The 25,480-nt window shown below is 39.8% G+C and overlaps 1 protein-coding gene across 1 annotated transcript in view; it reads left to right on the top strand.

Moving 5' to 3' along the window:
* CNTN6 (contactin 6) overlaps positions 1 to 24,993 on the top strand; it is an 82,104-nt gene extending 57,111 nt beyond the window's left edge. Inside the window, exons 9-20 of the mRNA XM_009584050.1 lie at positions 1,548 to 1,675; positions 8,931 to 9,106; positions 9,447 to 9,564; positions 10,431 to 10,589; positions 10,682 to 10,831; positions 14,121 to 14,191; positions 17,069 to 17,303; positions 17,843 to 17,958; positions 19,358 to 19,544; positions 22,049 to 22,161; positions 23,887 to 24,055; positions 24,763 to 24,993. Coding sequence (XP_009582345.1) covers positions 1,548 to 1,675; positions 8,931 to 9,106; positions 9,447 to 9,564; positions 10,431 to 10,589; positions 10,682 to 10,831; positions 14,121 to 14,191; positions 17,069 to 17,303; positions 17,843 to 17,958; positions 19,358 to 19,544; positions 22,049 to 22,161; positions 23,887 to 24,055; positions 24,763 to 24,866 — 1,726 coding nt within the window. The 3' untranslated portion in view covers positions 24,867 to 24,993. The remainder of the gene's footprint in view (positions 1 to 1,547; positions 1,676 to 8,930; positions 9,107 to 9,446; positions 9,565 to 10,430; positions 10,590 to 10,681; positions 10,832 to 14,120; positions 14,192 to 17,068; positions 17,304 to 17,842; positions 17,959 to 19,357; positions 19,545 to 22,048; positions 22,162 to 23,886; positions 24,056 to 24,762) is intronic.
* The last annotated feature ends 487 nt before the right edge of the window (positions 24,994 to 25,480 follow it).

Below are 25,480 nucleotides of genomic sequence, written 5' to 3'. Positions count from 1 at the left end.
AATCCAAGTCTAGCTTTTCTCTCCATCAGCTAAGAGGCTGGGAGCATGTTACAGAAGAACAAGATTGGATGTGTGTTACACATACAGTACAAGAGTATAAATACCAGACTGGAATGCAGCAAGACACTATGATGGGTTTTGTGTCTTTAATGGCTGTGATATTGCTACCAGCTTCAACTTCTGCCCTTGTTATTGTTCGTTTCCTTTAATAATTCATTACATCATCTAATCTTATGTTGTTAGTACTAAATATTAAATACCCAAGGTATGATGTGTGAATTAGATATTTTCTTTTTATAAAAGGATTTTTGTATTAGATTTAAATGCCAATTAAAAGAGGAATATAAAGAAATAATGCAGTGCTACTGTGAGCACTGGAATGAATGAAGCCTGGTTTCCTGTGGATTTGTGACTTACAGCTGGATTTTGTCAGATGTAAGACGGTGTGGCATTTGAGTGCAGCTCTTCCTCAGTTGGGTGCAGATTCTCTGATGCCTACGAAGAATTGTGCTCATGTAGTGGCCATACTGGCAAGAGGAGCTGTACATAGAGACCCTGACCCCATTTTCATGAAACATCCAGGAACTTCATGCCTTTCAGCCCACTGTCCTTCTTCTAAACTCAGAAAAAATTGGTCAAGAACTTCAACATCTACCAGGTGCAACAGGTGGATGGAAGAACTGACCAAAATTAACAAAACATTACAGGATAATATTATTTTCTGTCCAAAGGTTCATTGTTTACCTAACTCAGTTTTCATTTTGAAATTCTCTACCTTTGATAGATATGTGTTCTGTATATTTGTGAAGAAAATCCCCAAACCCTGTATCTAAAAGCGAAAAGGTGCCAGGCATACAGTAAAAGCTTACCTAAGGAAAACATATGCCGAACTCTGTATTGACTTACATCCTAAAGTATCTCATTGACATGAAGAAGCATATGAACAAGCTTAGAAATTAATTTTGTCCATAAAACCCAGCAGCGGTCCTGAAATTACTATTAAATGCAATTTACCCAATACTCTGCAAACTGGTGTAAACAACATAGTGACTGATAAGGTGATTTGAGGGCCCTATGAGACAGCGATGTATTTGATTTGGCTCCTTGGCTTGTGAGATGGCATTTCAACATCTCAGCTAGTCTGCTAATATCTTTTAATAATCCTGACAAAATTGCACAGGCAGCTGGGCTCAGACACAACATTAGTGTGGCATAGGAGCATTGGAATCTGAAAAAAAGAAGCCCCGCATGGTAAAATACAGCACAATTAGATAACAAGTTGGGTCTTCCTTCTCTTGGGGCTCCAAATTTTGCTGCAAGAAAGTCAGCTAAATAAGTTAATGGTCAATTCCAGTATGTCAATATAGCATTCCTAATATAGAAATCAATAATAAGCAGAGGTGAAAATTGGTTTATACATATTCAGCTTGCTGTAGAAAAGTATAATGGAAGCATTTAAATATTAAAAGTAGCATTGCATTTCTATTACAGTTCCTGTAACGGAAGTCTTTTTTTCTAATTTTTTTTTTTTTTTTTTTTTTCCCCAGGGTCATCTTACTAGAGGATGGCAGCCTCAGGCTCTATAACATCACCAAATCAGATGCTGGGGTGTACACTTGTATAGCAACAAATCAGTTCGGAGTTGCCAGAAACTCAGGGAACCTGATTGTGAAAGGTACTCCAGTATTTTCTTTTGTGCTTTATGAATATTAGAAAGTATGTGCTTTTTTTCATTGGGATGCCCAAGTCTGTGCCAATCAGTGCTAGTATTGACAGGCTTTTACTTGCAGTTTAAAGCTGAAACTGAGCTCTCCACTGCCTGCAGCAAAGAAAACCTCATGACTGCACCACTCCAATGGTCAATTTTTTTATCAGAGAGGTCTCCCAAGATATCCACAGAAACAGGCAGTAGCATTAATAATGATATTTGCACTGCAGTACCGTTTAGAGGTCACAGGTATGGGCTGCACTGCTGCAGGCATTGGGCAGCCAGAGTTTGAAACGACACAGTGTGGAGGTTCAGTGTACCCCGTCACTGTGCTTGGATGAGTTTATTCAGCTCATTTACAATTTATATCACATCTGAGACTGCGGAAGAGACTTTAAAGCTGGGGTGCCAAAAAGAAATACGGTGTTATGAAGTAAGCTGAAAATCAGGTGGGTTTATTTTCTTCAGCGTAGGGCAGATATATGTTGCATACGTTGCATTCATGCAGATCCTGAAGCCACCCACTCCTTCTCTGCATCCCAGCTGCTGTGCGATACTTTGGTAAATAACTCCAAAATAAATCAGAGCCAAGCAAAAACTCTTCCTTGTCCCTTCACAGGACTTTGGATTCTGAATATTAAAATGGCCATCTATCTCAGCCCTCCCCCAATCTAATTGCTGCATTAATAATAAAACAAGGGATCCGTTAGGGTATCTTCTACGCTTTCAGACTAGTTTGTTTTCCTGGATATTAGTACTAAGACACCTCATTTCACAGGACACCCCTGTGCCTGAAAGCATTTGATTTTTTTGCATGTGTTTTCTTACATTAGATTTTGGTTTAATTAAACCATTTCAACCATTAACTACAGGTTAATGTAACTAAACAGATCTTTTTCTGAAGGGAGAATGAGGAACATCCTCCTCTCACATTACCATTATTTTCTTCTTCATAATGTACATGAGATAAAATTTTAATTCTCTCCTTAAAAAGAAAGTGACTTGCCTCTTTGAGAGTCATCACTATGAACTCGTCCCATCAGGATCTTTATAAGTAGCCAAGTCCTATGTCCTCTAAGACAAAATGACTGACGGGATCTGATGGGATGTGCCATAATGCAACGACCTAGTTATGCAGCATGTTTCCCAAACTTTGTAAGGATGTCAGCAAGGACTGGCCTGACTGCATAACACTTCCAGCTCCAATGCAAGTCATGCTTTCTTCTTCGGTTTTTCCTTTTTTTCCCTCCTTGTTTTTGCTTAAGGCACTAAGTGCAGGTAATTGTCTACCAGTCACATTTTGTAGCACTTGCGTATAAACCAGAAATAACCTTTAGGACTAGAAGGCCAGGTTTCCTTCTTCTGTCCTTTCCCCCCCTCTATCTTCCCTGCGTGCCCTCACTGGGGGGGGACCGAGGCTGCCGCTTTCTTTGCTCTCAGCTCTTCTCCAGCTGGAGTGGACCTGTACAAAGTCATGGATGAGAGAAGCGGGAGACACAGTGTTCACAACCCTTGACTGGGAAGAACTCGACCCTGGGTCTCCTGTGCTCTGGATGAGCGCTGTACCCATGGGACTCCAACCAGTAGTGCACAAGGTGGACAGCCCCCGGGTCGCTGTCGCCTTGAGCGGTGTGCCGCTTGCCCAGGAAGGTGTGCGCTCACAGAAAAGGGCCTTTTCTGCAAGATCCCACTTGGGTGACAGTCTTTACCAAAGCGGCAGCAGGCACAGCCAGCGTTCGTGGCTCTGCTCAGCTTCTCCTGTTGGGCTAGGCAATTTATTGAGCCGTCCGTGTTGCTTTTGGATGGGGGTCTAAGTCCTCCCACTGAAAACACTGGCAACTTCAACACCTAATTCAGCTTTTCAGACCACCTCGGCGAGGCCAGGAGTTTCATTTGTAGATGTTGTGATGCTTTAGTTAGAGGTGTATAAATAACTTCCCTAACAGCCATCCTGTGATTATCAGTTTAAACATCCAGAAAATGATGTTATGGGCTAGGAGACACATCTGCTGTAATTCTCTTCCCTCCAAAGCTGCAGCTTTATCTGCGCTGGGGCTGAGCTTCTGGTGTAAGCGCACACTCTGGCTCTGGTCCCAATCCAGTGATGCTCTGCAGGGAGGTGTCTTCCCTGCAGTATTTTTCACCCTTCTTTGAAAGAGAGTTAAATACATTGTGGAACACATTAAAGTGCATTATGTTCAAAGCAGTCCTTTGCTTCAAGTTTTTGCTGTGCTGGTGGATGGTCTATCTCCATTAGTAAAAAGAATTTGTACAAACTTATCGCTCAGGTGGACTCGTCCAGAGCCGGAGGACGTGAAAAGAGGTATTGGTTGTATAGATATTCCTATAAGCAGCATAGGAAATTGCTATGCTCTGATCTTTGATCACTGACAGAAAAAAAAAGAAGGAAAACTGAGGCAAACTTAGCATGTTTTTTTCTCTTTCCTCCCACACAATCTTTTCGATACAGACGTTTTCTTGTAAAAGTATTTGTTGATTTTAAATGAGAACAGGTTAAAAAGTGGAACTTCTGAGATTATAGTAACTATGTTAATCAGTTTTGCAAAACAGTTAACAATAGTAATATCTGTAGCTACAAGAAGAGCACATTATTAAATGTAATTTGTAACTCTCTTTTTTCTTAATATTCTTGTTTTCAATGATTTCAGAAGGGTTACTGTAGCCTGCAGGCACGACCTCCTCCCTAACCTACTGCATCTGGCAAAAATCTTTTTCATACTCATATTATGAAAGAGCAATTAGCATTGATGCAGTGCGACGCGTAATCTGAGACGATGTTACAGCACAGCTAGCAATGAATAAACCAAGAAGTTTAGGGTTTAGGCAGCTCTGACTTCATTAAGGTAATATACCATTTCACATATCACATACATACATCCTAATAGAGCAATATGGGAAAATCACATTAAAACATGAAAAAAATATTTTGTTTGGCATTTATGAAGTTTATTAAAACACTGAGTAACAACATGGTATAAAAATGATCTTGTTTGCAGGGAACATTTGTTTTTGTTTCCCCTCTGGAGAAGTTTTGGCTGTTCAATTATAGGCCTCATTGCTTCAGCATTATTTTCAACTGAAATGTCAGAACTTGGAAAAGCATATCTAATGTGCAAATTAAGTTTATTGCTGCTCATTGAGTTGTTTATTCTTAGTGTGAGAAGTCTTTATTATACCTCCAGCACTCACAACATCTTATCTATTTTCTCCTCTGGAATGGGATTTGCCATATAATGCATGTCTGCAGTTGCTAAGCAAGATAGATAGATAATGTAGAACCAAGAGCTTTTGAGAAGCTTTTAAAAGTGTTTGAGGTGGAAGTCTTAAAGACAACCCCGTAAAAGAAGCAGAAAATATCACACAAGTGAACCACTTTACATCAGTGGTACCACTGAATATGAGCAGGCTAGAACAAGAGATACAAGAGGATGATAACACCATAATAAAATGGATTTTTTTGCTAACGCTACTAAAAAACCACATCTCACACACAAACCCAGTATAATTCACAAAGGGACGGTTTTCAATATTTATTTGGTGGAGGCAAATAAGTTCATGCCAATAAGAAAGTAGACTTCTTATAATACTAAAAGCATATAGCTATTGGGATTTGTTATGTTATAAGAAGAAACCTTTATGTTCTGGTATTCCAAAATACCGGTTCACTAAAGGGTTCCATGGAATCCTTTTTTTTCAAATATTCATCTTTTCCCTAAGGAGACATTCCATAGGTTTTAAGACATAAATGATCTCTGGAATTTTTATTCCTTTTAATAACATTCTGTAACAGGATTGCAGATGTCTTATTTCTGATCTCTTTGAATGTGTGATCAAATAATGACGCAAAAATTACATGACAGACCTAACGAGGCAACCATAATATTATTGGAACCTTCTGATGAAGAAAAGTTTCAAAAAATTCCCAGCCAGTTTCATTACAACCAGCTGGAGCTAATGGCCCCTTCCTGTGCAATAGACAACTGGCTTTGATGGAGGCTTAAAGATTTTACAAAAAACAGGACATCATTCTCTAGTTGTATTATATGGGTTGAATCTGATTATAAATTCTATGCAATCCTGTTTGTATCATTCTTGCTTAGTCTTACTTTGACCTTTCCATAGAAATAAATTGATTTTATTTATAGTATTTTACTTATTTATAGAATGCTGTAATTGTACACAGTGCATTGTAGAAGTGTCAAAATGCACCGATCCTGGTGACCAACCATCCAACACAGAGAAGCAGGAGTTACACAATGAGGTGGCATTGAGTCTTGTGGCAGTAGAGGTGAGGTGGGTCTTGTGAAGGGTAGATATTTTAACAAGAAATTTGAAGGACAGGGAGTACTTGACACATGGAAAATTCAGTAGCGGTGCAAAGTTTTATTAATGCTGAATGAACTAAAGCAGAAAAGGTGAATTTCATCCCTGGTATAAGTACCTTGATTTGGAGTTTTAGCAGAATACCCAATTCAAAGGCTATCTTCAGGCTGTCATCAAAGCAGTGCAAAAAGGATACATCCAAGTCAGCTTTAAGCAAGACAGATAAAAAAACCAGCAGCAGTTTATACCTGGCAGCAAGGAGCTCACCTTAGGCTTTGGGGACTATCCGAGAGGCCTGGGAAGCTGGACCCTGTAACCACTGTTTACTCATATCCAGATATTGAGCTTTCCGAAGGCTCAGGAAACATGCTGTTGCCCATCTAATTGATTGACGTTGTAAATGAGCCTTGCTGGGGCCAGCCCTCTCCATTCCCAGGGGCAGTTACACCGCACAGACAGGAGCTGTGGAGGCGACCCTTGGCAGCAATTTCAGAGGAGCCAGTTTCCACCTCCTGGTTCTCCCAGCTCTGCCGCACAGGTCAGACCCAGGGGCTACATGAGGTGAGGGACAGCCCAGGCTGACTTGTCAGCCCCTTCAACACCCTTTTGTAAACCAGGCATAACCTTTTGCACCATTTATGGGAGAATATGTGTGGAGACATCTCTCCTGCACAGCTAAAGACAGAGCAGACAAAACCCAAGCGGACTCTGGAAGAAAGCATACCATAAACGTTCAGAGCAATGTAGAATTTCCGCTTTGAGGTCGATCGTGGTGTTCAGGGGAAGACTCTTCTTCTTCGATGCCATGTTTCATTGGCTTTAAAAGCTCAGTGTAGAGATGCAAAAGGTTTATAAGTTTATGGAAGGAGGGAATCTTACAGGATGGCTTTGAAGGAAGAGATGACGAGTTTGGAGGAGCATATCAGGCCAGCAGATCACGCCTCTCCACCTGCTAGTGGCAAAGACAAGTTCCAGCTATCATGAAAGTAACTTTCCAATTTTTAACATATACCAGGGTATTATTTCTTTTTCCTTCTTTTAACATATACAGCATTATTGCAAGTAATAGAATTTCTCTCCTCAAAGTGTTATTCACGCAGTTCTATTTCGGCTGTGAGAATAAGAAATACAGGAGAAAAAGCAAGGAAAGAAAACTTTGTGGTGGTTCTCTGTAGTTCCCAGATACTTTTCAATGTTATTCTATAAAAGTTACCTGTACTTCACAATGGAATTACTTCATTTGAGATTTATGGAGCCAAGTTCTTCGCCAGCGTGTGCTGAAATCAGTGGAGTTGTGCCAACAAAGAATATGGTCTTTGAATCATCTGGAATTTATTGCATCTGACACACTGCTTCCAGGGAGAGGAAGAGATTTCTCTAACCTAGTGATCAAGTATCTTCAAGACAGTCATCTGAGGCCTTCACATTTCTGCAGTCCTTGACTTCAGACAAACTGATGGAGCTGCCACAAAGATAGTTTTACACGGTTGTGAGGAGCAATCAGAGTACGTAGAGAAATCTGAGAAAGCGGGTTCCAACTCTGAGCTCTAACTCAGGATGAGAATCTCTGACACTCTCTTAATGATACCAGAAAAAAAAACACCTAATTTGTCTATAATAATAAAAATCAGACAAGTTCTTTCTTTGTTTTCCTTGGAAAACATTACCTGATGCCTGCAGCAGGTATATAACTGAAACTAGTGAAATCCAGCTTTATTTTAAAAGGTTAGCAGAAAATGCAACATTCCACCTTGTTTCTACTTGGCCACTGCCATAACAGTCACTCACCCAGCACAGCTCAGATGCTGGGAAGAAGCCCTTCGAGTTTCAGCCCCTATTGCCTGCCTGTATCCATACATGTTAATCAGTTACTGCAATGATGGTGACAGTCTGAAATGTGTTTGAAGGTAAGGGGTTGGATGCCCTATCATGCATCAACCCTTTGCAACCAAGGCCTTGGTAAAAACAAAATCCTGAATTTTCAAGCACATTTCTAACACTTAGGGTTAAGCCGGAGTGAGCGCTGAACCAATACAGCTCATGCAAATTTTCTTCTCCTCCTCTCACATTATTTTCAGAACGTATTAATATTGTTGAATAGATTCTGCTCTCATTTTATTCACGTGCCTCTAAATTCTCACCATTTTAAACACTTTCATGCACAAAAGCTTTATTCAAGGGAATTGCTTACAACAAAGTGGTTGTTCTCTCTAATCTATCTGCCAATCATATCAACAAAAGTGAAGCCGTATAAACCTATTTCTTTCCCCTTCAGCAAGCTACTACTTCCCTTAATAAAAGCTGCAAGTTTGTTTCTCAGTGTAAGGGGTTAAAAAAGATTACATAAATAGTTTTTCTGTCTGTGAAGATATCTTCTCTGAAGCTGTAACATAAGCAACACTGTGCAGTAAACTACCACTAACATTAATGTAGATTAAGGATCTCAATGTATAAAGTAAGCGGAGATGAACAGCACTTTTGCTCTTGCTGCAGTTTCCTATAAGGAGAGATTTTCAAGTCTGAAGAACTGTGGGCATATTTTTAACAGTCTTAATAATGAATTCTGCACTTTTTGAGCTGAAATCATATCTATTGACTATGGGCTTTACAAAGTAACATATGACTAATTTAGCATGTTGCCTCTGACATCTGCTCGCTCTCAGGGGCACACAGCGTGCTCTTTGTATCGATACTGCAAAAGTAATAGGCTACACACGGGTAAGAGTGTTCTGAAATCATCACCGTATTAGAGATAATTTTCTTTATTATGGAATATTTGGGCCAATTTTAAATCATTTCACAAATGGTACAAAACTCATTCAAGATCTGCAATTTTTATAAGCATGTTAATACAAAGGATTTTTTTTTGTCTCTGCAGAAAGGACTGTAATTACTATTCCACCTTCTAATATGGATGTAACAGTTGGAGAAAGCATAGTTCTTCCATGCCAGGTGTCTCATGACCCCTCCATTCATGTGGTCTTCACATGGTCATTCAATGGCAATACAATTGATTTTAATAGAGGAATACATCATTTTGAAAGAATTGGAAGGGTAAGTTTTTTAAACTCCTTAGTGTTTAATGAAACTATTTGCCACAGTCCTTAGATGACACAAATATTTATCATAATTCTTCCATCGCTATTTATATGCATGGCAAATCACTGTTTCTTTACAAGGGCTGCAGCTATTTATTTTTCTTTCTTAAATTTCATAAAGGCACTTGAGTTATTTGTGAAGCCATAATAAAAATGTCCACATGAAAGAAACTGATGATAGCTATGAATATTTTAATTTAAAAGCTGAATTTTTTATTAATATTGAGCAATTTATAAAAATGTCCAGTATGGAAAGCATGTTGTGAGTGATTAGTTTACTTTCTTTGTATTTCCAGGAATCTGTTGGGGATTTGATGATAAGAAATATTCAGCTACACCATTCTGGGAAATATGTCTGCATGGTACAAACAACTTTAGACAGTCAATCTGCAACAGCAGATATAATTGTAAGAGGTATGTCTGTTAAATGTAGGCATATATATCTTCTGGAGGAATTAGAAATTCTTAACATCCGCTGTTGTTTAAATGGTTCCTAGGATATCAATTCAGCATTTCAATAGTGAAACGTTATATATCTTGTACGCTTGGTCCCAAAATTGGATTGCGATTTTGGCCAGCATGATCTTGCTGTGCAGCTAACCCAGGGAGATCTGTGCAATTCTGCCATGGCCTCTTTGGAAGGTAGACTTTTCTGGCCACACAGGTCAATATGGGAGGGCATAGGGAAGTCCTCTACTTTCAGCAGCCTGCTGTGACCTGCTCCTTGCTGGGCATCTCTGGGTCATTGCACAGGCTGGAAAAAAAACAAGGGTCCTGGTTCCTTTCCACTATTTGGAGATAATATGAAAAATTGTTTTCTATAGTCAACTAACTAACCTTTTTACTGCCAGCAGCAAGAGAAGTGCTGTGATGGGAGCAGACCATCTAAACCCTAGCAGAATTCAGAGATCTGTGTAATGCACCATCTTGCATTCTTTCTAAACCTCAGTTTTGATTAAATTCAACAGGAATTCTGAAAATGTTGGGTAGTTCAACAAAAGACACATTGGGTAACTTTCTTTGTCAGACAAAAAAAAAATCATTCCCTTGTTTGTAGTTTTCATATTAGTAACATAACAACGTTCATTTTCCTTACTCAAACCCCCTCATTAATTAGATAACACAGGCATGAAGCCATCATTTAGAGATTGTGCTGCTTTTATGAAACTGCAGCTTCATGAATAATTCCACTGACTTGAGAGAGTAAGAGTTGCCCAACCCAACCCAGCAATGAATCTTCTCTTCCTAATACCTTCGTCTTAAAATGTTAATCATATTAGGCCCCCCAGGTCCACCAGAAGATGTTAAAGTTGAACATATTTCTAGCACTACTGCTGTGTTATCCTGGAAGTCTGGAATAGATAATAATAGTCCGGTCCAGATCTACAGTGTTCAGACGAGAACTCCTTTCTCAGTTGGATGGCAGGCAGTTTCAACAGGTGAGCAATTTAAGAGTTGCCTTGTATTTTTTGCGTATACCATTAATTACTCCAAAAATACATTGTCATTGACATGTTTATTTTGCCTTTAGTTCCTGAAGTCATTAATGGTAGGACTCACAAGGCAACAGTGGTTGACTTAAGCCCTTGGGTGGAGTATGAGTTTCGTGTGGTTGCCAGCAATAGTGTTGGAATTGGGGAGCCAAGCAGACCATCAGCTCTACTGAAAACTAAAGCAGCAGGTAAGTCCCTAGTTTCTGTCAGTTTTTTTTCCACGCAGACACGTTGCCAGCTCCCAAATGTGAGAATTTCACTGCAGCAGAGCCACTCACTCCTGCAGGGTTACTTACATATCTGTTTGGCATTTTAGTCTGTGGTTGCTATGGCTTCATGACAGCAGACCTGCACTACCGATGCAAGCGATGCTTGGACATGATTGAGGTACCACACGCTTTGCTCTCTGGTTTGGAGATCACTTGGGCCAGCAATAAAGGCTGGAGCTGGCCCATGCTTCCTCCCTTTGATAGGTCCCAAAATGTATCTAATCCCCATGCCTGAACATAAGCTTTCGTTCAAGCAATTGGGGAGCAACATTTGTTTTCTTCCAGTTATAACCGCATTTATATCCTGCTCAGGGACTTGCATAGAAAATGATAAAGCCAGCTCTCTGGCATATCCTCGCACAGGCATGTAATGCCTTTGCTGCAGAGTGTGTTTGATATCTGAGCATCAGTGGGGACAGGATATTGGCTTTAACTGGAGGAAATAAATTACAGCATCCAAAGCCCAGTGAAACTAATAGCTTCCACAGACTCCAGGACAGGATCCTTACTATCTGTCTGTCTAACCTTTACACATTTATCTTCTGGGACTTGGAACCTCATAAGAAGAAGACTCATTCTTGGATGACCGACACTGTCAGTCCTTTGACCTACTCAGTTTGGCACAATTTATTTGAAGCCTGAACCTTTGGTTTGTTTTATGTTTCTCCCAGCCCCCTGCTTATCAACTCTCTCCCACCTATAAAATCAGTATTTATAGGACGGAAAGCAGTAAAACGGAAGCAGCTTTTACAATCCACTTTCTTTTCTCTGTTTATCTCATTTGCCGAGCTCTGAAGTCTGGCAAGCTGCATTTCAAGACAGAACTCAAAATACAGTATTGTGCATTATACAGCAGAAAATACATATATCCTTAGAAAGGGGGATTCATTTGTTTCTCAGAATACCTACAATATTTGTCCCAAGGCAGAATTACTTCAAAATATATTAAATCCGTTGATTTAAATTTAATAAGTTCTTTTTCCTATTGTTGAAGCAAAAGCTTATGCTGAGTACTGATGCCGGAAAAAACTATTTGATCATTAGAACACCAATTTTGATAGATTTTGTCAGCTTTCCAGGTGCAGAGAGACATTGAATGAGTAAAGCAGATTATAGGCTGCTCCCAAGCAAAAGGAAGAGCCTGAGGGTCTCCAGCCTGGAAAGATGCACTGATCCTGCTGGGCTTACGTGTCTGGGGGATGCATGCCCGAGTGGTACATGACCCCAGCAGGAGAACCACAGGAAACTTCCACATGCAAGGAGTAAAGAGCAATGTGAAAAGGGAAGGCTGAAGAAAAGCTGGAGACAGGAAGAGGCCAGATTTTCTAAATTTCCCAGCAGAGTATCACAGATACATGTTCTCCATTACATGATTGATCATGAAGTCAAAATTAGTCTTGAGAAGGTTTTTCTTGCTGTTGCCACCGTGGGGCTTTGTAAAGTGTGATATTCAAAACCACCTATACAGTCAGTAAAAGCTTTCATCTTTTAAAGGTTTTTTTTTTTTTATTAGAGGGATTCACAAGGCTAGGGCTAGAATGAGAAAGAAACAATGAAATTAATATTATTTATCATGGCAATAGCACAAGGAACATTATTTCCTTACAGCGTAGCACTGGCTGAAGCTTACCACAAGGAATAGAAAGACTCACTTCAGGTTTTCGTTGCTTAACCCCTTCACTGCTGTAAATCATTCTGTCTCAAAACATTGCTGTGCAGTGGGAGAAGTAACAGCCTATCTTTATTTTTTTATCGGAATAGGAAACTGAAAACAGTATGACAGTGTGGACAGCAAAAGGCTGGCCATGAAAGGGTGAATTTGAACTGCGCTGTTATAATAGCTATTTTGCCAGCTGAAATCTGAGCATTAGTAGATTTGTGGGTGCAGATGAGCCACTGTTCATTTCATCAAAATGGAGATGAGAATTAATTGAGCCTCTGTTGGTGCACTCAGCTGTAAATTTTCATCTGTTTCTCAACTATGACCCAGTTGAGGCTCTGCTGAGCAGTAGTACAAATTTTTTCCCCATGCAAATGTAGTAAGTACTGAACACATTTAACACATGAACTAATTGGGCATCAACTGGTTCATGAAACAAACACTAGGCTTGAAAGTCTGTTTTGTCATATTTTCCTTTAAAGCAGTTCTTTTCAGTCTTAGATTATTTGCCTCTGATGTGCACAAAGACATTGATTGTGAGTGACAAAATTGAATACCTATGCTAAACATCCCATTTTCAGACAGTGAGAGCTGAATGAAGGGAATGACAAAAAAATTTTGAAATTTCTAAAAATAGTACCAAGGGTTTGGAGATGGTAAACAGTACAAATGCCCTCTTATAGGGGTTTCTGTCTCAGTCAGTTCTAGAGTTCTCCTCTTTTTTATACTTCTCCAGCAGCTGAAAAGGAACATGATATCATCCTTGCAAGTAGATCTATACCGAACTATACAGTAAGAACAAGGCTGGTCTGTCTAAATTCCATCCATTACATCACAAACCAGTTCCCCAAAACTGTCAATATTTATAGGCTAATGGGGTGGGCGTGTTTATGGAAATATAGAGCAAGAGGCAAGAAATGCTGATATTTTTCTTGCCTCTCCATCGAGAGCCATTTGAGTGATGAGAAGCCCCTTCAGCCCGGAACACCGGCACATGGCTTGACCTCGACCCTGTGCCATACACCTGGAGCAACGCTGGGGAAATCAAGCTCTAATCAATGAACTTTTGGACACTTACAGTGTTGGGAAAAGGAGGAAGCAAATTAAGAGTTTTGAATTTTCTAAGAAAAGCATACAGCCAATTAAAAAAATTAATATATTGCTCCAACAACATGTTTACTGAACAAATGCATAATTAGTAAATCAGTAGTGTTGCAGCTACAGTCTGAATGGAACATCATTTTGCCAATTAGTTGATGAGGCATAATAATGTCAGATACTTGATGCTACTAGCTTCTTTAATTAATTTTTTGAACCAGGGTACTCATGTATCAAATACATCTGTGGCTTCAGCCTTATAAACTTGAAAATGTGTAAACCTAATTTCAGTTCATTTAAAATGTACTGTTGTGTAATATAGTCCCTGTTCTACGTGTTGAAAGGCAGAATAGCTGCACGTGAGCTAGGAAAAGCTCTAATCATCCAGTTGACAAGACCCCCAGCAGTAGCGTTGGGTAGTTGCAAGCACCAACGTCTTTTCTTCTCCAGTTCCTGTTGTGGCCCCGACGAACATCAGCGGAGGAGGAGGGAGCCGTTCTGAGCTGGTCATCACATGGGAGGTAATTGTTAGCGCAATTAACCTAAGCTGTCTAACGGGGAAGAGTCCATGGGTGAAATCACAGCCCTGCTGAAATCCAAAGGCTTTTGGTCATTGGCTTCGGCTGAGCCTGGATTTCATCCTGCATCTGGAGAGAAAACAGCCTGTAAGATCTACAGCAAGTTTTCTGTGTAATAGCGAACAATTTATAAAAATAAGCAGTTTAAGAGGCATGTTATAAAGATGTTTAGAAGTCTGTATAACCCTCTTATCTCCATTGTACAGGAGGTGCTTAACACACTAATCTGCTTGGCCATTTTCTGCATTAACATTTCTCATGCTTTTGTTTACATGTTTTTCATTCTGGAACACTGTGCTGACAAGACATATCCTATTATGCGTTAAAGGAGATGAGCCCTTTAATTCTCCAGCACTCCAGTGAGAGGAGAGAATATACATTTTCAGAACAGTTAATACCATACTACAGGTTGCAGTGGGTGAGCACAGGTCATTTCAGAGAGCGGAAAGTAAGCGTCGTGGGGAGGAGCCCTCCGTCCCCAGCCGCCCGGCAGCCTCCCCGCGGGCACCGCGATGAGGGCAGGCGGCATCTCGCAAAGCCCGTGCCGTGATGGGGCAGGTGCTTGCTCGGGGCTCCAGCCCCTACGGAAAAACTCTCCAAAACACAACTCCCATCCTCTGGGTTTTTCATTACCGCTGAGAAATATGTATGAAGTTAATGTGACTCGCCTAATTAAACCTCTTCCCTGGCTTTGAGGACATCTGACTGAAGTAGGAGGTACCCCATGCCATCAGTAGCACCCGGGCTGGAGGGCTGGGGCCAGGCAGCCTTCCCTCTGAGACAGCCCCTGTCTCAGAGGCTGCCCAGGATGACCTCTGTTTAGTTCCTAATTTGGGATGGGGCCTCCAAAAACACGGTGCTCCCTTTGTAAGTCCTGGAAAACATTTCTTCATGGGAAAAAAAAAAAAAAAAAAAAAGCCTTCTAGTTCAGCTTAAGCAAGGAAAGCAGTCTGCTCCCTCCCTTGACTTCATTCTTCTTCCAAAGAAATAACCAAGTTCATGTGTACAGTTTGAAGGAAAGGAAAAGGAATTAAATTAAACTAAAAGTGATGTTATTCATCAGCTGAGTTATCTGTGTTCTCCTGTAAACTAAAAAACTGCCATTTAACCAGCCTTTTGAGGGGGGAAGGGAAGTGATAGGAAAAAAAAATGAGGTCAAAATTAAAAAATCCCCACTAGATAAATAATATTGCCAATGCTTTCCCCTCTCCATGCTCCAAACAGCGTGAAACTTCACTTTTACTGAACTAAATTTTCCTCCATATGCATCTTTCACTGTTTTGTTTCATTTTCTCCTCTACTGATCTAGTCTTTGGGAGCAGCAGAACATGAAAATTGAAAACAACCTGAGAGATCTCAATCAAATTATCCTGTTGGACTCCATAGTGTGTCCTGAAAAATAGTCAGAAGAAATACTAATTATGCCAAGCTAACAACACTGAACATGACTCTCCAGCTTTCTGTGATGAACTCACTAAACATCTTGATTAAATCTGAGGTCACAGAAGCCTCAAAAACAAATTAAATGCTCTAGAAAGGAGCTTGAACTCTTACAAACCCCCAGTGCACCATCATCACTCACACTTAACTCTCTCAGGACTGGAAAAGAGCTAGAAGGGAGCATAGTCACCAACCCTGGAGGTATTTAAAAGATGTGTAGATGAGGTGCTTAGGGACATGGTTTAGTGGGCATGGTGGTGTGGGGTTAACGGTTGGACTTGATGATCTTAGAGGTCTTTTCCAACCTTAATGATTCTATGATTCTATATTGGGGAATTAGTGTTTGTAAAACTCTTAAGGAAAGACACGTTTGTTATGTATGCCAGGCCAGGGTTATTATTAGAATTAGAAGGAATTTATGAAGAAAAAAATAAAATAAGCGCCCTGAAATCTTCTGATTTTTTTTCTCACACTGTTAGTGGTCCCAGTAGTTTCTCCACAGGAGAGGAGCTTGGAGCCTGGAACGATCACAGGGGCTGCGGTTTGGCCCCTATGTTTTTCTCTCTCTTTTTACACCATTTTTCATGGCTGCTTTTCTGTGCACTTTAGTTTGATGCAAGTATCTAAAATAAATGAAGTTTTGCTGAGAAATGCTTCCTTCCTCCATGTGCTACTGATCTTTTCTTGTTTCATAAATGTCCTCTTGCTTTGAGAAGCCAACATAGAAGTATTTTTATCGCAAGAAAACAAAAAAGTGCATGCTGGATACAGTGTTGATGTAATTGCCTGTTCAATATGAGTCATTAATACATATCTTGACATGAGATTTTATTAATAGAAACATTAATTTGCCATGTTGACTTGCAATAACATTTCTGTTCTAAACAAACTTAAATAAGAATATGTTCATGCACTTGAGACTTTCACCTGTGCTAAAAAAATCTGTAAATACTGTACTCATATGCAGGCAGTTATACAGCTGACACACACTTCTGTGTATACATTTGCTCCTTTCCCAAATCTTTTTTTTCTTTAAAAATCATTTGTTTAAAATTAACATTCCTATACCCCTTGGGGAAAAAAAAATCAGCTGCAACCTCTACTGAGTGAAATGCTTTTAATTTTGAAAACTTCATGCCTGAAAGAGAATAACTTTAATGGAGCTGATCAGATCTTTTGTTTCTAAATTGATTGCCTCAATAGATTTATTATTTTGATTTTTATTTCAATATTACATTGATTGATGGAGCAAACATTATTATCTTCTCTAAGGCACAGTCAACTAAATCAATACCACTAAAATATACTCAGAGAATGAAGATTCAATTAAAACGGTGTGTACTTGCAAATGCTTATTGACTGACTGCCTTGTCACTACAGCCAGTTCTAGAAGAACTACAAAATGGGGAAGGTTTTGGCTACATCATTATGTTTCGTCCTCTTGGCTCAACAACCTGGACAAAAGCAGTGGTGGCTTCAGTAGAAGCAAACAAATACGTTTATAGGAATGAAAGCATTACACCTCTCTCTCCTTTTGAAGTGAAAGTTGGTGTCTACAACAACGAAGGAGAAGGGACCCTGAGCTCCATATCCATTGTCTACTCAGGAGAAGACGGTAACGCGTGTTACTCTTATTAGTAATGGTTGTGTAGCATCAGTAGGTCCCAGATATGATCAGACAGATCTCCACAGGGATATTAGGGAGCCTGCTCAAAGCTGCTCATTGAAGATTGACAAGAGACACGAGGCAGAAAACGGGAAATTGAAGTAAACAAAAGCAAGGGGCAGATTTTCAGAATCGCTTTAAGTAGACAGCATGTTTCAACTTCTTTGTCCCCAAGGAGCTCCCGCTGAGTGGGCTGGGAAAATCAGGAGATATTCAAAAGTGTAGCTCTCAGAGGGTCTAGATTTCAGACCACTCAGTGCAGCTGATCTCTGAAAATCTGTCCCAGTTTATGGGTAATGACCAATTTTGAAAAATTACAGTTTTGCTGATGTTCCAGAATAAACAGGCAGCAAAGCTAGGGATTCACACCAGTTTTCCTGAGCCTCTGCCTGCTGCTCCTCCCCAAAATCTCTTCCTCTTTTCTTGAATCTCCCTCGGTTTTGACTAACACAAGTGTTCCACCAGCTGTGTTTTCTCCCCTCACCCAGAGCCGCAGATAGCACCAGCGGGGGCTTCGGCGCTGAGCGTGTCGGCGGCGGAGGTGGAGGTCTCCTGGCAGCCCATCGCGTGGAACAGGCACACGGGCAGGGTGCTGGGCTACGAGGTGAGGAGGCTGGTGCCGGTGTCTGACACCTTACAGATGTCCCTTTCCCAGCCCCATTTGTATTCTGGTTCCTCCTCCTTTTTCTTCCAAGTTAAGAGACAATGGAGCTCTTCACCTGGCTCTCATTAGCAACCTTTCACCTGAGCTAATCACAAGCTTTTACAGACCAGGACTGCAGCTCTGTCCCACACTTTTTGTAATGTAAATTAAAACCTCAGGATTAATCATTTGTGATGGCTACTATAAAAGGACTCCACAAAACAAAGCTGATCCTCCTCTTCTTACACAGCTGTAATGCTATCAGAGCACGATGGGGTACTTGATGGTTTGAGGGCGTGCACATGACCCATAGCATTGCTTACAGAAGAAACCAGGATAAACGCACCTCATTGCTATCCAAAGCTTGTGCTGCGGCGTATTTGAAAGGCTTTTGGCTTCGCACTCCTATTCGTAGTGAGCACCGGCTCATTTACCAGTAACTGACAGGGTTTTTTGCCCCGTGCACTGGGGTGCATGGCTGGTGTCACGGCATCAAGTCCAGGGCCGGATCCAGGGAGAGAGGTGCCGGGGATCTGAGCAGGGGGAGCTGCACGGGTGCTGCCAGACCCCGGTGGCACTCAGCCAGCTGTGCTGCTTCTGGCTTCGCTCTGCTCCCCAGCAGCCGGTGGGAGCAGAAACCCAGTGTCAGCTGCACCTGACACCCACAGGGCAGACCTGAGGTCCCTCCCGCGGCGGGAGCGGATTCTTGTACTAATAACTGGGGTGCTTCAAAGCAACCTCAGATATGATTCCTGGGAATTTTACTTGCACGGTGAAACAATTATTTTTACCTTTTTTTTTTTTTTTTTATAAGATAAACCAAGAGTAAAGCAAGTCAGAAATACTTTAAATTCTGTCCTATCATTACAAATGTATAAATGAAGGTAATAGGAGACATGTACAGCACACAAGCCTTCCTAAATCAATTACTCACTGAAAAAAAAAAAACACCCAGGTCTAAATAGCTGTCACTCAATCAAAACTAGAGGCAGGATACAAAATAATTAAAAAACCTCTTAGATGACCAAGATAAATGCTTCTTTGTATCTTTTAAAGTTTTCTTCAAATGTGTTCAAACCATAGAACTAAACAAGCTTTTAAAATTTCTCATCTTATCACAGGTTTCCTTTTGGACATCTATAAAGTTAAGGATTTCATTTACCTCCTTAATTGGTATCCAGTCTCTGAAATTTTATTTCTTCTCTATAAATATTCATGCTTGGTTTTATTTCCTGCTAATTTTGAACACCAAAAAATCCTGTATTCCTTGAAATCTTCATTGTCAGCATGTCCGCTTCCCAGCCAAATCTGTAATTGATGGAAAACAATGAATTGCCTGTTCTTTGTTCTCGCTTTTCAGGTTTTATATTGGACTGATGATCCCAAGGAAAGCACAGCTGGTAAAGTCAGAGTCAATGGGAATGTAACAGCCAAAAACATCACAGGACTAAAAGCTAACACGGTGTATTTTGCAACAGTTCGAGCTTACAACACTGCAGGGACGGGGCCCTCTAGCACCCCGGTAAATGTCACCACTAAAAAATCACGTGAGTATTCCATTTCATACAACAAATGTTGCAAACTCCCAAGTGTGATAGTGACATTTCAGCTTACCGTGACCCATGTTTGATAAATGTTGCAGTACCAAAGAAAACTGGATTCCAGAATTCTTATAAAATTGAGCAACAAAATCTGTGACTAAGAAACTTCTCTATCTCTTCCCTGACAATATTTTTGTGGTCACCATCAAGTTTATTCAGACTCTGGTATTTAAGACATTACTGTAATATTTAGCTTGGGCTTCGGTTCTGTCTCAATGGAAGCCAAAATTCTCATCAATCAGACCTGGGAAGGTTATTTCATTTACCCTATTCTATTTATATGCTAAAGTAATTCTGTACACCTACAAAATCAGATAACACCGGTGTTTGTGTTCCTGTAGAGCAGCAACTGTTAGGAAGGATTTCTTTTTGCATTGCAACAGCATGCCACTTGCTTTCAGGAGATTTCAAAAGAGATGCAGAGTCAATAAAGGAAAGATGTTCCGCAGGTCCAACAATAGATTTGGGTCTGCAAATAGGGGTTTGTTTTTTCAAAGAAAAATGTTAAATGCTCCAAATACAGTGCTTTTCTGAAACCTTTAAACTGTGCACTACTGAGGGTAGCATATGGGATACATTCATATAATTACTATTTAGTCATTAATTTTTTAAATTTTCTGCAATTGTAGAAGGAAAACCATATGGTATTCTCTTTGTGAGAAGCAACTTCATGAAACCAATGCTTTCATAGGCCCATCCTCCAAGGTAATAAGGAAGGACTGAGCACCATCCTGCAGGATTGAACCCCTGAAGTAAATGTTCACTAAGAGCAAAATAGTCGTAAAGAAGGAAATCTTGGTAATCTGCTATGTACCCAAGTGCCCCAAAGTCATTACTTTTTAAGCGTTCTGGGTTTTTTATACTTTCTTTGGACTATGTTTTCCCAGTAAATAACTGGGATGAGCTCTTTTGCACAAAAAGGGAAATATTTCTCCTGTCTTTCACCCATACTCCTCTTGTTTATGTGCTGTTCCATGCTATTACTTAAGTGCAAGGCAGGAACCAACTTGTAATGTGAGTTCGTGATAAAAGTTACCATTTAATGTAATTAACATAAACCAAATAAAGCCACAGAAGGTATTTTTTAAGGACACAAACAGAACTCTTCTCACAGGCAATTTCTTAATGGAAAATAGACTCCTGTCTGGAAATGTTTCTCTATATTTGTATGTGCATATGTATGAAAGACAAGTTAAAGACATGGCAGTCAAGTGACAAGACATATAAGGAATAAATTTGCTTTTGTTTTACATTGACTTCATCTTCTGTCAAATTCAGGATTGTGCTAATGGTTCATTTAAAAATTAAAGTAAACATAACCCTTTTAATATTTAAAAACATATATTAAAATTTTAAGCTCCAGTGTCAGAAAGATGCAAGCACTTTCAATATGAGTAGAGATAATATGTCAAGAGAATATAAACAATGTACATCTACAGCAGGAGCTTTAGCTTCAAGGTAATAGCTCGTCTTCCTACTCATTGTCCAGGATTCCTACAATGTCCTGTGCATGCCATTATTGTAGAGACTAAGCACCATCCATTTATTCTGTCTCCATGGGAAATGAAAGAAATTGTGGAGTATTACCAAATCAACAGTACCTTCCAAGTTAAATATATTAATCATCAATATATAGGAACTGTAGGGAGAAAAGAAGGATCCCAGAAGTTAAGCATTTTAAAGTCGGGTCTGGGATACTCACAACACGTTTCTCCAAATCTCTCCTCCTTTTTCTTAATTCTGTTCAAATCCTTATTTCCTCTAACACCCCAGTGCCGTCCTCCCAGGCAGGGTCCGGGAGGACGCACCATGGAGAAGGAGAGAATGTGGTGTTCTAAATCTGAGACACAGTTCAAAGGCACAGTTTCAACTTCACATGTTCACACAGGATTCGATTTCAGTCACTTGTAGGCAAATTTTCAAAGTCCTGGCACTTAGGCATAAAAAGCCTTTGAAAAGCTACTGTCAGCCTATTGTGCTGAGAATTTATAAAATCCTACAATGTTTCATGATGGATCACATGGAGACTTTAATGTGTTAGCTCTTTGTAACCTGTCCTCATGGCTGATGAAAATCTTGTCTTTTGTATTTTACTCTTAGTTTTAGCTTTTTCTGAAATCCATACAGCAAAACATTCTCTAGTACATTAAAATACGGATAGGAACAACATAGTACTTAAAGAAAATCTGTCAAATATAACTTGAACTGTCAGACACTGTCAGGCTTTTCCTAATTTTGAAAATGAACTCTCACAATAAGTGCTTTTGTGCTATGAATAGATCTTTATTCTGACTAATACAAGAGCAATGATGGACCGGAAAATATTTTTTACTCTTTTAGATTTGAGTCACCCATGCATTTGCTACTTCCATGTCAGCAGCTAATTCAATTACACTATGCAAATTAATATTCAGTTGTATCTTGTGATTATCGTCATCTTTTTTTTAAAGCACCAAGTCAACCCCCGGCAAACATCGCCTGGAAGCTGACAAATTCCAAAATCTGCTTGAACTGGGAACACGTAAAAACAATGGAGAATGAATCAGAGGTGCTAGGCTACAAAGTAAGTCATTTCTTTATCTCATTAATCAGACATGTTGTTTATAATAGAGGTACAAACAGTGACTTGTTGAAATGCGACTGCTCATTACCTGGAAAACAGCGACTTTTCTGGAGTTATTGGGATGGTTGGCTGATATTTATACAAATGGAAGAACAGCTGTGTTCGTTCAGAGTAGGACCTCTTTATCCCGACACAGGGATTTTCTGGCCCCAACACTGGATATCTCTTGTCTCATTTCCCTTGTAGTCATATAAGATTCTTGCATTCACATCTGCTTTGGAAAGGAGTTTCACACATATATAAGAAGTAGAGAACAGTCTCTTAAGCATTAAAGACAGGTATAAAACACATTTAAAAGTTCTCGCTCTCTGGCAATTCATAAATGTACCTTTGAAAATAGATAGGAAGATACTCACGTAAAGATCAATGTGAGTGAAGTAAAAAGTACTTCCATAAATCTTTTTTTTAAGGAAAGGAAAATTTAGTTTAAAGTTGGTTTGCAGTGGCTCTGACCCCAAAAGACTTATGGAAAGACTTTTTTACTTCTGAAGGATTGTAAAAATGGAGGTGGAGAGTTCTTACATGAGGAAAGGTTCTCAAAATCCAGATCCTCATGTTGCTAGGCATTTTAGTGTCTGCACAGAGTTATTTATGCCTAGGGAGGAAAAGGACACCAAAAAAAACCCCATCTTGCAATCTTTCTTGAGATCATATTCTTTTCCACCCGAGTGAGTGTGTTTGAGTAGCTCCATACACTGGGGAAAAAGTTAAAACTAGACTATTAAGCTTTTTTCCTTTGTGTCAAACCTACCCGCTTCTGGGCCACACCTGCTTATTACACTTTGATGTGGAAAGAGAGCTTTAAGTACTGCGGTATTTGTTGTATGATCCCTGTTTCTCCTTCTGCTTTGCTCTTCCGTTGCTCTTTCTAACACAAATATGCTAAAAGATTGTCAAGAGAAAGGAGTCAAATGCTGTCATTGCTGTACTAGCAAGGAAGAAAGGCTTCTTGGAGGAAAAAATCTGATCAGAGTCTGCAGGATCCCTGCTGGACTCCCCAGGCTGCTCTGCTCCTTGGCCCAAAGATTCATTAGCAAAAAGACCTAAGTGCAAGCTGGTGCGGGATCCGTCATGTTTCATTGTAGAAATGTGCTTCCTAAGGGGAAACCCAGATGCTACTACCCAAATTTCTGTCCTTTCTTGAAGTCTTTAAAAACATACCACTATTCAATGTTTCCTTTAGCAAGTGGTAATTTCACATGAAAGTCAACATGAATGTTTCCATTTGACTACAAATGCTCACCAAAACCAGGTGAAATTTAATAAAAACCCTAAAACTTCAGTTCCTGAAGTGTCACATTAGTTCTGGATATAAAAGCTGTTATAGGCTGAAGTCTTGTTTAAAGGTGTGTCTAACTTCCGTATTTACAGAAGAGCATAAGCGTATTAGATAAGGATTTCATAATGGTACTTTCAAGGTAAGCCTCAGTTCCAGCAGACAAAGCTCTCCTGCAAAACACAGGTGGAGTAAATGCCCGTTGTGGTCTCCATCACAAAATTCTGCAGATCATATTTCTATGTTTTGAATTAAGTTTAATACTCTGCAGGATGCTGGTAGTCCTCTGAAAAGTTTGGGACATGAGAGAAGATATTCTCAGCCAAAAAAAATTCATTAAAACTTAAAAAAATTAAATAACTCTTGTTTTCTAATCCCTTTTTACTTAGATTTTGTATAGACAAAACAGACATAGCAAAACGCATATACTGGAGACAAACAACACTTCAGCTGAACTTCTGATACCATTTGAAGAAGATTATCTCATAGAAATAAGAACAGTCAGTGACGGTGGGGATGGCAGCAGCAGTGAGGAAATTAGGATTCCAAAAATATCAAGTACGTGAGATTTTTTTTTTTCCCTCTGAATGTTATTGCGTAATGAGAAATCTGTGTGCCTCTGAGAAGCACAACAGATTAACAGACTTTCCGTTACCGTAGGTGGCCTCCCTCCCGCTGCTTTGCAACACTGGGTACATGTAGATCAGCCTCTGGTACTCTCGCATTCAGTAGCGGAGAAAGTATTTTGCACTACACCTAGATGTGACCTTATTTTTAGTGCAGGTCTCCACCCGCCCTGGCGGGTAATGCTCAGGGAAGGACAGAGAAATAAGCTTTCTTACTAAAGTCAAAGCTGCAGCTCTCACATGTAACGCGGCTCTTAATCTGCTCTGGAGCTGCTGCTGCTGCTGGGACAGAGGGGCTCAGCCCCGCTCCACGGCTGCGGGGGGGTTGCCCAGGGTCCAGTCTCTGCCCTCATAAATAGCTTATTATACATGCGAAATGGAGCATAGTTTTGCAACACACTAGCCAAAACCCTCCTGAAGGTAGATATTCAGAGGGAGGGTGGGGAGCTGATTCGAAACCATACTCCATGGAACTGTTGCTACAACTTAATAAATAAAGAAATAGAAATAACATTTGTGGATAATGTTTCGTTTTGAAAATAGAACAAGGATTACTGTTATGCTAGAATGCACAGGAAAATATTTTTTAGACACAAGTTTACTTTTGTCAGAAAATTTTGTATGCTTATATTTTTACAGGTTTAAGCTCCGGAGGAATAAAATTGTCCCAAAGGACAAACCATATATTGACACCTGGGATCCTGCTATTGAGTTCTGTTCTTATATACCCTTTTCCTTGGTGATTAAAGCAATGCTCAGCCATGGACTTTTAAAAGTAAACCATGTGTATATTTTATCTTAATACTTCACCACGACCGACATTCCTGATAAAGAAAAATAGTGGGGATGGGGGAGGGAGATAGAAGTGGTATATTATTAAGAAAACATTAATTATCAATATTACATTAATTTTTAAAAATAAGCTTTGAAATTAATGGATAAATGCATATGCACTAATTAAATGGAGTGGTGCCAAACATAACTTGAGATTGTGAGGAGAGTGGTCTCAAATTTTTTACAAGCAGTAGTTCTTATTGAAACTCCAGCATAATGGTATGTCAAACATGAAAGCCCTGTGCCAAGCTGTTATTACTGAGAGAAGAGACTTGCAATTGCTTGTGATGTGGATATTATTTATCTCACGTTCTTCAATGTAACCTGTAAAAAAACCCCACTTTCAATTAAATAAAAGCTATTTGTTTACTTTTTGTACTTGTTTGTATTACAGGGGATGTCACACAATACATTACATGAAGTGTACTGTACTATTTTCTTCAGAAAAGGGTAACTTAAATAAAAGGAATCATATGTATCAACCCAAAGCCCACTGAATTCAATAGAAAGACTTTCAATGGCA

The sequence above is a fragment of the Fulmarus glacialis genome, unplaced genomic scaffold, assembly GCF_000690835.1.
Source record: "Fulmarus glacialis isolate BGI_N327 unplaced genomic scaffold, ASM69083v1 scaffold3248, whole genome shotgun sequence".
Taxonomy (NCBI): Eukaryota; Metazoa; Chordata; class Aves; order Procellariiformes; family Procellariidae; genus Fulmarus; species Fulmarus glacialis.
Note: the sequence above shows the minus strand (reverse complement) of the source record. Positions and strands in the feature narration are given on the sequence as shown.